Source organism: Pteronotus mesoamericanus, unplaced genomic scaffold (assembly GCF_021234165.1).
Source record: "Pteronotus mesoamericanus isolate MK-2021 breed Mesoamerican mustached bat unplaced genomic scaffold, CSHL_Meso_final contig_42, whole genome shotgun sequence".
NCBI classification, from domain to species: Eukaryota; Metazoa; Chordata; class Mammalia; order Chiroptera; family Mormoopidae; genus Pteronotus; species Pteronotus mesoamericanus.
In genome coordinates, this window is record NW_026555157.1 from 5,406,320 (window position 1) to 5,418,268 (window position 11,949).

Consider the following 11,949-nt stretch of genomic DNA (forward strand, 5'->3'; position numbering starts at 1 on the left):
TAGCCCCCTTGGTTAGAGTGTTACCCCACTACAGCAAGGTTGTGGGTTCAATTCCTGGTCAGGGCACATGAAAGAAGCAACCAATGATTGCATAAATAAGTGGAACAACAAATCAATGTTTCTCTCACTTTCTCTCACTCTACATTCAATAAAAGAAAAAAAACTTTAAAAAATTATTGAAAAATAAGTTTTTGTAAGAGAAAATACACACAAAAACAAAGGAAAAAGAAAAAGAAAACCTGGCCTGATACTCTATGACTCACAAATGTCTTCCTCTCTAGCACTCTAATAATAGAAACATCTAGCATTGGCCCAACATGTACTGCACCAAACACTGTTATTTCGGGGCATGCAAGAGCCCTCTTCACTCCCTTGCAACCCTCTGAGTAAAGACTATTATTTTTCTCACCCCTATTTTACAATGAGGAAAGGGAGAGACCTAAAGATGTTAGACAACTTGCTCAAGTTCTCACAGCTAGTGAAGAGAAGGTTGGGGTTATAGACCAAAAAAGGAGCCACATACTAATCTTCACAGCTGAACTCCCTCAGGGAAGGCCTGAATGGTCGGCTTACAAACTCAGAGACCTAAAGTAACCATCTAGGATGGTCTGAAATTAAAACTTCTAAAAGCGAATCAGGACAGGTAGTCTTGTCCTAAGCCGGTATCTTCCTTGATAAAGGTCAATCTTTACTTTAAGGATGTCGTGTGTGTGTGTGTGTGTGTGTGTGTGTGTGTGTGTGTGTGTGTGTATGAAGAAACCTGAGAAGGAGGCAATTTTCAAACTATTTATACAGAGAGAAACCTTGACCTTGTTTGGGAGTCAGCAGGATAAGGGCTCCAGCAGTAGAATTAAGCCAACCTAGACTTGATTTCTGGTTCTCTCCCTTGCTGTACCATCAAGCAACATACCAATACAGTGTTATACATATGTTGTCATCTATTAAAGTGGAGAACAATAAAATAATGTTTGTACATTTTTAAACCTAGAAATTGGTACATAACAAATACTCAGTTTACTTTAAAAACTATTCTTGTGCCCTGGCTGGTGTGGTTCAGTGGACTGAATGCTGGTCTGCGAACTGAAAGGTCACTGTGTCAATCCCCAGTCAGAGCACATGCCTGGGTTGGGGGCCAGGTCCCCAGTTAGGGGAATGCGACCGGCAGCCATTCCGTATATCTCTCACACATCACATCTTGGTTCTTTCCCTTTCTTCTTCCCTCCCTTCCCCTCTCTCTAAAATAAATAAATAAAATCTTTTTAAAAAATAAAAATAAAACTATTATTATTAGTCATTGACACATTGTAAATTGTTAGTTATTATTAGTACAGATGGGAAGCTAGAGCTTTAATTGATTAACTTGCTTAAGAAATAAAAATGGTATGTGGTATAAGAAAGCATCTTTGCTTTCTTCAGGCCACCAGCCTGGCCCTGGAATTCTGTTTTTACAAGTTCCAGCATTAAATCCCTTCACACACCGGGTTCAGAAGTCTCCAGGAGCTTTCATTTTTCCTTTGGAATTTTTCTTAAGTTTTCAACTTCCCAACGTTTCCAGAGCCACACCTCAGATAAATGTTTTAAAAAGCTCACAGCTCAGGCTGGGTGGCTCACTGGGTTGGAGCACCATCCCAGACACCTAAAGTTTGCAGGATCCATTCTCAGTCTGGGCACAAATCTAGGTTTCGGGTTCTATCCCCTTGTGGGGCATGTTCAGAAGGTAAGCAGTCAAAGCTTCTCTCTCACATTGATGTCCGTCTTTCTCTCTTCTCCACCCCCCCCCCCCCATTCTCATCTTAACTCTCTTCCTCCCTTCCAGTGTCTCTAAAAATCAATAAACATATCCTGGGGTGAGGGTCTTAAAAAAATCACAGAAAAGTCAGAAATGATATTTATTCATTCATACAATAGTCTCCTCATAAATAAAAATGTACACACATTTAACATTCACAAATTGTGGGGGGAGGGAACAGAAAGGAGGAGGGAAAAAAGTGCCTTTGGGTGGCAGGAAGTGGGAGGAGACTTTTAAAAAGCAACCTTAGGCCAGGGGCCATAACAGAAGTAAGAAGATTTTCTTTTTATCAACGTCGAATTAAATTCTAAATATGGAAAACGCAAAAAGCAAGACGGTAAGTACATTTTAATGGCTTTGTTTTCTAGTTTTTGTGAGTCTCTTCATGTTATTTTTTCACCATGAGCACACTGCTTCTTTTGAGAGAGAAAAAGTAAAGTCTCTTAGGATTTTTCTCTCTACACTTGCTTTTTTTTTTTAAAAAAAAAAAAAGTAAAGTTCTATACATGATTGCAACCTGGTATATTGGAGTGAGGAAGTAATAAGAAATGGGTTACCTGTTTGGTTTTGAGGAAATGCTTTATCTTGTCAGAAGAATCAAATATAAGGGCTAGAAGGAAAGGTTAATGGGAAAAAATGGGAGGTGAGGAAAAAACTTTAGAAGAGGCACTTGACTGAGTTGGGTTTAAAAAACAACATCCTTTAATATCTCTTCAACAGACACAAATTCTAAATCAAAGGTGGTGGGTCTGAGCTTGTCTTTTTTCCCCCGGGTTATTATAGCCAAGAAATAATTAAATAATTAGAAGCCACACGTACTGATGAACGCTGCAGACAGAAACTACAGGTGAAGAGGCGTTGAAACTTAGTACTGTGGGGGCTAAAAGACTAGTTTTCCTCTACCTTTTAGGTTCTTAAAAGCTAATCAAACTAACAGAGACCAGTTAACAGGAGAAAATAAAGTTTTAATACATGCTTATGGGGAATTCCCATGAGCCTGAAAATCCCCAAGGCAGGAAGGCAACATTGACTTTTTGGACAAAAGAGAAAAGGAAGAATGGAATTTTAGATTTCAGAAGTAAGAAAGGGGAATTTACAGGTAGTTGAGTAAGAGCTGAACTTAGATGGCAGGAAAATCCTTGCCGGGTGACTCAGAAACCATGGGACGTGGAGGAATATAGCAAACAGACCCTGCCTGAACCCCTCCTATTTATCATACTTCATTCAAATTAGACTAAGGTGAACATCCTCACATCTTTTTCTTGAAGCAGCTTTCTCAGTCTGAATCTTTTGGGAAGGAAATGGGGGAAAGGTCAAATGTTCTTTCTGAGTCTTGTTTCTTTAATAAACAGCTGAACATCAATATTCCAAAGAGGCACCTTCAGGGTGGCAAAGGTTTGGTTTCTTTCAGTATAGAAGAATTGAGCTCCTCTGCCGAGGAAGGCTGACTGCCTCAGGGTCTCTTTCTAGAACCGGGTCATTTTTGCCCTTTCAGTTTTAAGACTTTTGTCAGCCTCAAAATCGAGTATTTTGTATAAGAGCTTTGCAAATGTAAAATTTGAATATGAATGTTAAACTGCTGTAGACTTGTAAAAAAAAAAAGTCATACAAATGTTAATTTGTCCAATACTCCCACCCTGATGGACAATGGGAAGACTTTAGATAAGGGAGCTAGTTGACTGGATTTAATTTTTATCTAAAATGCCTACCAGCGTGTCTTTAATTATAATCTCCCATTCTCAGCATTTAAAAAACAAAGTAATAAATTGTCACCAAATTGTTAGGAGGATTAAAGAAAATAAGGAATGTGTCGAACAATATTTTAGAAAATGTAGAGACTCAATAAATGTTAGTTTCTCCTTGTCACCCAACATCCCCACTATTCTCTTGTTTCTTCTGATGCAAATAACCAGTAAATATTGAGTGCTTACAATGAAAGGGAAAGAAATTCTATCTTTTTGGGGCTTATAATCAAATGGTATAACAGACACTGATCAAATCACAAGCAAATGTAAAACTACAATTGACAAGTGGCGAGAATAAGAAAATATTAATAGTAGATTTGACTTGGCCTGTAAAGACTAGAAGTGTTTGCTAGATGAACTAACACTTAAAGTGAGCTTCTAAAAGATTAAGATTTTAAAATGTAAATAGAAGTGGGTGGGGGTGGAGCTGAGGGAAATCCCTTCCAGTCAAAGTAACTGGGTCAGAAAGGAAAGGAATGCTGTGACTGAATGGAACTTGCAGATGGAGAGAAGTAGGGCCAGAGGAGTGGAAGATAAGAGGCTGGTAGGTTGTGTTTAGGACATTCGACTAGCTTCATATTTCACTGCTAAGAACAACAAACCATTGAGTAGGTGTATAACATCCCTCTGGGAAACATTTATTAGGAAGAGATCAAGAAGAAAGAAAAGAAAAGAAAAACCTTCCAGGTGGGAGATAAGGAAAATGGGGGTGACATAAGGGCTTCCTCCAAAGCTGAGCATAGTTTCCTCTGTTTCTTTTTATTAGTATCCATATTTTCTGTCTTCTTTCATATATTAAATTTGGCCGCCTCCCATTTCTCCATCATCACTTGTCTGTCCTATAAGTAAACCTGGGCATGAAGATGATACACAGAGAAGACACATTGCCAGCGGAGTTCAGTGACTGTCTTGGTGTCTTGGGTGTGGCTCACCGTGAGGCAGGTAATGTAATGTAGTGGGTCAAACACCAGAGGAATGACTGACGGGCTCTTCTGTCCCCAGTGTAACTCCAAAAAGAAGTCGGGGGGAAAAAAATTGGCTGGCAAATTCCAACCAGTAAAAGCTGAAGAGGAACATCAGGCTGCTGGTGAATCAAATATAGAAAGAAGCTCAGGGAAGGAAACCAAACGGAAAAGATCTAAGAAAGATGACAAAGGTAAGAGGTCGTCAAGTGCCCGAAATCCTATTTCTTAGGGTTTCTTAGGAAGCCTGGGGAAATTTTCTGGAGTAGAAAAGAAATTTTTGTCCTCTTTTCTGCAAATCCTATACTTCCTTTGAGAAGCCTTCTTTTGTGAGTCACCTGTTAAAACTTAATACTTTTCTATCTCCAAAGTCCCACAATGTATTTGGTTCTAATCATTTTGCTTTCACTCTAACATGGAGAAAGTTCTGCTATGTTTCCAATTACAGTGGACTGAGACTGAGAGGAAGACAGAACTGTTTGTTGATGGCCATGGGCTAGCTAAGAAAGGGCTGCTCACATTCTTCCTATGTTTGTAGAAGTTTGGAGTAAATTCCTGAGGGCTATTTATGCAGATTATTTTAGCCAGACATCATCAAACTCCAGGAGCTGCCACTTTTTCTTAACATGTAGGCTTTGTGACTCTGCACCTACCCCAGTCCTGACCTCACTTCACTGTCTCCCACCCGTTTGCTTATAGCTAATGTGGATTCTTTTAGGTGGCTTATATCTTTTCTCCATCTCCTTGCTACTTATGGATAAAAACACTTCCAGGCCCTGTCCGAGTAGCTCAGTTGGTTAGTGTTATCCCGATATGCCAAAGTTGCAGGTTTGATCCCCAGTCAGGGCACATGCAAGAAGCAACCAATAAACAAGTTGATGTTTTTCTCTCTTTCTCCCTCTTAAAAAAACAAAACAAAACAAAAAAACAAATACTTGTAAACTCCCAAGTTGTTGGACATTTGTGTTTTCCACCTAGCTAAGCTCCTTTGAAACTCCATTTCCTATTTTAAAAGTGAGGATAATTCCAACCAGGCCTCATAGGGATGGGGTGAAAAGTTGCTTGTAATTTACATGGAATGATTAGGTAAAATGTTTAAACTATACCTGACTAGTAAAGTGGACTCAGTAAACACTAATGACTATTAGTGTCAACATAATTGTGTGTGTTCTGGAGCTGTGTTCTGTAAGCCTTTCCTGAATGGTGTGTGTGAGGTGCAGCAGGAGACCTGTGTGCAAAGAGAACAGTGCTGGTCCAATGGGGTGGGCTGGCAGATTATGGGTAAATGCTTGCAGCGTTGCTGAGTTTATCTGTTTTGTGAGAGGTCAAAGCATCACTGAGTATTTATGATCTCACCTCTAAAACTTCTGTCATTCCCCTGGATTGGAAAGGTCTAGGCAACCTCCATGGAGTCTATGGGTTAAGGAGCTCAGAAGTATGTGTGCGTAGTGGGGAGTTTTAGAAAGTAAAAGCTGTGGAACTCAGAGGTATTAAATGCTAGGTTTGAGGTCTGTCTCTTCAATGTTTTGTGGTCTTTCATAAGTCATTTAAATATACAATGAGGACTGTACTATGATAACTAAAAGTGATTATACTTTTGACATTTTAAAAGGTTACACAAAAGTTAATTATATCTAATTTTTTCCTATTCTCCTTCAGCTTCCTGTCCAAAAGAGATGGCACAAGACAATAAAAGAGTGAGAATTCGGAAGAAGATACCAATTCCTCCATTGCCCCTTAAATTGCCACCAGTTGACCTGCTTCACCGAGACATCGTGAGGGCTTGGTGCCAGCAATTAAATCTGGGTACCAAAGGCTTGGTGAGAGCCCAGGGTGTTAGTGCTGCTGGGGGAAAGGGTAGGAACCTGTTTCAATAATTAACTCTCATTAACTCATTTTTCTTATCTTAGAAAGTGGAAGCTTATAAGAGGCTGTGTGAATATGCTTACCCTCATCAAAAAGTGAGTAGTTTGTGGGACATTTGGCAGAGTGAAAGGTTTCATTCTCATCCTAATTACCTACTCTAGTATGAAAAAGTGACTAAAGGGATTGCCCCAGCCCCTCCTTCTGGCTCCTTTCCTTCTAACGGCACACTATCCCCCATGCTCACTTTTCACCAATCCTTCAAAGAGTAATAAAAATGAGGCTGCACTTCTGATAGCACTTTTAATCTTTTCAACCCCATTTGTAGTATATTCCTGTCTCATCAAAGGAGGCCAGGGTCTTGACAAAATCAAAAAGAAAACTGAAGATGGAAAAAGAGGGAATTACTCTGAAAAGTTTGGGTCTTCCTGAACTGACTGCTCCCCCTGAGGAGGGGATGCCTGCTCTCACAAGTGCTACTGCTCTCCTTGAGGGAATGGACAGTGTTGTTGTGACAGCTTCCACGTCAGAAGTTGTGTTCGCCTCCTGGAGCAGAATCGCAGCCAGTGCTGGGAATATGGAGACAGTGCGGTCACCACAAGAGGCCTCTGGTGAGCTCAATATCAAAAGCTGGTTCTGGTTCAGATGAGTAAATACAGTTAATTGATATTCACCTCTGATCAACTTTAGAGTATATTAAAATTACCTGAAGGACTGGTGGTTCCTGCTGCTGCATCCCCCACCTCCTAACCCCAGCTTAGTTTCTGATTCATGTCTGAGTGAAGGCCTGGGAATGTGCATTTCTAACAATTTTCCAGACACAGCTGATGATGCTAGTCAAGGGACCACCATTCTTTGAGAACCAGTGCTCTAGCTTACTGATGTCATCACAAGGGGATAGCAATCTGTTTGGATTAATTTCTTTCCTCTTCTTTAAGGAATTAGAAGTAAAGGCAGATTCTAAAATCAACTGCCTGAACTTAAGCCCTGGATCTTCTAACATCTTTTAAGTGAGTGACATTAACAAACTATTGAAACTAGTTTCCAGTTTCCTCACCGTAAAATAGGTTAATAATACATATAATGCCTATGTCATAAGATAAGAATTACAGGAGACCATAATTAAGATATCATTTAGGAAGACCATAAACCGGTGACCTCAATAAACTGCCTGTTACGAGGTTGACACCCCTGAACCTATTTCATTCCAGTGTCATTCCAGACAACTCTGGTTTAGTCTTTCTATCAAAGGAAACCAGAGTAGGTAGGTCATCTACAGATACACCTCTTTGACATAAAGAATTATTTTGAGGTAAATGCAATTAAACTCAGGAAAAAACTTCCCCTTTTCTGCCTAAAGGAAGGATATAAATTCTTGTGCTAGAGACACTCATCAACTGAGAGATGGCACCAGAGGACTCTCTGCAAGCAAACTTTACTCCATTAGCTTCCTCCAGATAGATATTCACCTTCCCACAGTTTGCCACCCTTGGCGGCCTAAAACTGCCACCCTTTGTCCTGTCATTTCTCTACAAATGTATTGTTCTTTGTAGATGTTGTATAAGATGGAATTCTAAGCCACCATTTTGAATTAGTTTTTGTTGTATTTTCTACATGGTATGCACTTTACACATTAATAAACTGTTTTTCTCTTATTCATCTGTCTTTTTGTTAGAGTCCCAGCTGGGCGTTGGCTGGTGTGGCTCCATGGACTGAGCCCTGGCCTGCAAACCAAAAGGTTCCTGGTTCAATTCCTGGACAGGGTACATGCTTGGGTGGCAAGCCCTGGTCTCCAGTTTGGGCATGCAAGAGGCAACCGATCAATGTATCTCTCACACATGATGTCTCTCTCCCTCTCTTCCCTTCTCTTTAAAAATAAATATAGTCTTTAAAAAAAAAAGTCCCACCTGAAAGCCTAAGGTGGGTAGAGGTAAATTTTTGCTCCCCCTTATACCACCATTTGCCCAGTTGCACCTCTACCACTACCAACTAGCTTTTCTTTCCTTTTAAAGTTGTAACAGGAAGTGTCTTGCATTATTTTCAAAAGAGACCAGGCTAGAGCAGGTTAAGTTAGAATTCTAGGGTTCACATTCCAAGCACTAGCACCTGAGAAAGAATCAGGCCATGATGCAATTTCTAACATGATAATTTGGTTTTGCTCTGGTTGTACTTACCTCTCTTTCCTCCCCAGGTGTCAGGTGGTGTGTGGTCCACGGGCGAAGTCTCCCTGCAGACACAGAAGGTTGGGTTAAGCTACAGTTTTATGCTGGGCAAGCCTGGGTTCCTGAAAAACAAGGGAAAGTGTGTGCACTCTTCTTGTTACCTGCCTGCAGCCTTCCACCCTCGCACCTGGAGGACAATATGTTGTGCCCCAAATGTGTTCATAGGTAATTACTTAGTGCTTTTCTACAAACAAAAGTGGGCACCTGGATTTTAGTTGAGGGAGAGAGGGCAGATATATGTTTATCTTAATTAGCCCTGTATTTCACTCATAAGATACCAGTGAAGAGTTTCAAGAAAATTATTACCCATTATTATATTCCTAGGAAAAAGAGCATTTTTGTCTACCTGGAGACTCATAATTTTAGAGAAGCAAACATTCATAATTAATTTATTCCAAGTATATGCACTGCACAGAAATAACGGCTAGCAAAAAAACTCCTTCCTTTAAGTAGTCTACAGTCTAAACTGGATGATTGGTGTGTAAATAGCTAATACCATGTGGTGACTGGTATCACAGAGATTTCTTAATATAAGGGAAGAACAGACTTAGATAAAAAGGAGTAACATCATTTTCCAGTACAGCGCCCAGAGCCAAGTCTGTAAAAGAACTTAGGACAACATAGAAATTGTAAGCAGTTTAGTGTGATAGAATATGGTCAAAAATAAACCTCAGTTATCTCATAAAATGGGCATAATAATGCCTATGCAAGGATGTTGTGAAAATTAAATGAGTAAACAAGAAAAATGAACACCTACAAACAATTTCTAGGAGTCGAGGGCCAGACAAGGAGTCAAGTCAGTCAGCTCATCCCCGGGTGATGGGCCACTGAAGGGTTTTAGGCAAGTAAATGGACTGAGGCTTACATTGCCAAGGACGTAAGATCTATTAGAGATCTTGCAGGATAATTCAGTTTTTCATGTTGAATGGGTCTCACACCTTCTAGAGATGTCTCCCCAACAAGAGCAATCTGGCTGAGGGCAGAGCTTTTGGGAACATCGGTACTGGGAGGACACGTTAAAGGAGGCAGAAAAGAAATGAGAAGGAAAGCTAGAATATGAAGTTTATAAGGAGAAATTTTCTTAATTTCAAGTGAAGTTTGAAGAAGGTACAAATAATATACTTGCTCAGATGATATGAGAGATTCAAAGGAGTAAAGGATACAGAAAATTTGGTGTTGGTTGAATACGGGGAGGAGAGAAGTAGAGACTGTAATTGGAGGTTTTCTCTGAAAGTACAAATGGAGACGTTTTTCTTCCCATTTTCATGATGGAGAGCGAAACGGGAAGAAAAACATCCCTCTGAATAGAGGGACTTGGTGCAGCCCAGCCAGGGTTCCTAGGGACCCACTGCCCTACCCCCTAGCTGTAAGTAAGCATCCTGGGCTCCACCTCCATCTCTTGGGTGTCCTGCTTACCTGCCACCCCCTTGGTGCCATGGTCACTGAACACCATGGCTGGTGAAGGAAAGCAGTCTGCAGTGGGTGGGCCCCTCAGGCCATACTCCCCCTCAACCAACCTGGGAGTGCCAGTCCTCCGAGCCCTGGCACAGTGAGTGTATGTTTATCTTTTTCCCTTTTGGCTCTCTGGATAGCCTTGCCCATGGCTGTGCAGAACAAGAACATGTTAAAGGCGGGGCTGAAGAGAGAGACCATATTAGAAATTGGCTGAAAATGCCATTCCGAGAGGACCCGGTCACATGCTTTCCACCCACTATCTTAAAGTCTAAGGGCAATTTTATGGGCACTCCAGCAGTGGGTTTCTTGTTATTTCTCATTTGACTTTTAAAAGGTAACGATCATTTCATTTGTTTTATAGGAATAAGGTATTAATGAAAAGCCTCCAGTGAAATTAAGATACCAAGAAAAAGAATACAGCTAGGATTATAACTAACGGTAGAAAAGTGACTACGCTCAACTCTGGTGCCACTGACAGCTGAACTCCAGGCTGCTCGGACACCGTCCACGCTTCCTGCCTACAGGGCCCACAGACTGCTGGTGGGAGCAGGTGTTACCTTCAGACTCTCAACATGCCTGCCACTTCATCTGTTGGGATGTAGACATTTACAGTTTAAAATGGAAAAGCATTAAATTATCGTTCACTGCAGTGAATAAGATGAAAAAGTCACACCATCAAACAATTATCCTTCTGAAACAGAAGTGACCTCAGTACCTCCTTCATGGTAGAAACATCAAGTGAACATTGCAGAGGGAGTGGAGAAACGAGAGTGCTCCCACGCAGGATTCTAGCCTCAGAATTCTGGCTCCGTTAGGGGGCTGCTGCCTTCTAAGTTTAATAACTTCAAACTGTTGACTATCTGGAGCCAAAGGAAAAACTGTTATTCTCTCCATTCCCAAAAAGTATGTTGTTAATATACAAAACATTTTTTTTTAAAGATTTCCTTTATTTTTAGAGAGAAAGGGAGGGAGAAAGAGGAAGAGAAACATCAATGTTTGGTTGCCTCTTGCATGCCCAACCTGGCCAGCAACCCAGGCCCATGTGCCCTGATTGGGAACCAGCAACCCTTTCTTTAGTTCGCAGGCTGGCACTCAATCCAGTGAGCCACATCAGCCAGGGCTTAATATACAAAACATTTTTCAAAGTTTTCTTAACCTGAGTTCTATGGTGTGTCTTCTGAGATTAAAAAAAACAGGGCACTTTTCAAGTATTATTTCCAGTTGTAGCTGTTTTGTATGTTTCTGCTGTTTAAAAAAGTTCAAGGTTATTTCTTAGTTATAAACACAATATGTTTAAGTGTGTATGTAAAATAATTAATATACTGTGCTTAGGAAACTTTGTTGAATGCAAATTACTGTTAGTGCTCTTAACTCAGTAGGATTAAGCCATAGGTATGATTATTTGTAGTCATCCCTACTATTACATGTATATTTTAATTTTGTTTTCTTTTTTAACTTTTTCCTTTTATTCATTGGATTGCTCAAGTTTCTATTTTATTTCCTTACTCTCTTCCTTTATTAATTTGGGAATTTTACTTTGCTTTCAAATTATGCTTATTCTCTTCCTAACACACTAAAATAAATTTAAGATTCTCTATATAAAGTAAGTGCTGTTCTACTATTAAGATTGTATATTTACCCCTCCTAACTGCCCCAGCAAATAAAATCTTCAAAGTCACATTCCCCAACTCCCTAAAATTCACGAACTCTCAAAACTGCTATAAAGGTTTTAACTACCTTACTCTACTCCCTCCTTCACTGTCTCTCCCAATCTCTCCAAATAGCTCACGGAAGGGAATTCCATGACCAAGGGATCCTGTGATATGGTCTTGACTGGGGGAGCAAAGAAAAAAACCATTTTACCCATCTGGAAATTACAGTTAGCCCCAAAGGTATGTCTGTGCCCACAAACA

The 11,949-nt window shown here is 40.3% G+C and overlaps 1 protein-coding gene across 1 annotated transcript; it reads left to right on the forward strand.

Moving 5' to 3' along the window:
* Window positions 1-2,102: 2,102 nt before the first annotated feature.
* Window positions 2,103-10,428, forward strand: DPPA4 (developmental pluripotency associated 4). Its single transcript, XM_054577232.1, has 7 exons — window positions 2,103-2,126; window positions 4,537-4,690; window positions 6,156-6,316; window positions 6,407-6,457; window positions 6,688-6,970; window positions 8,551-8,746; window positions 10,398-10,428. Exons 1-7 carry the CDS (start codon window positions 2,103-2,105, stop codon window positions 10,426-10,428), a joined length of 900 nt encoding a protein of 299 aa, XP_054433207.1.
* The last annotated feature ends 1,521 nt before the right edge of the window (window positions 10,429-11,949 follow it).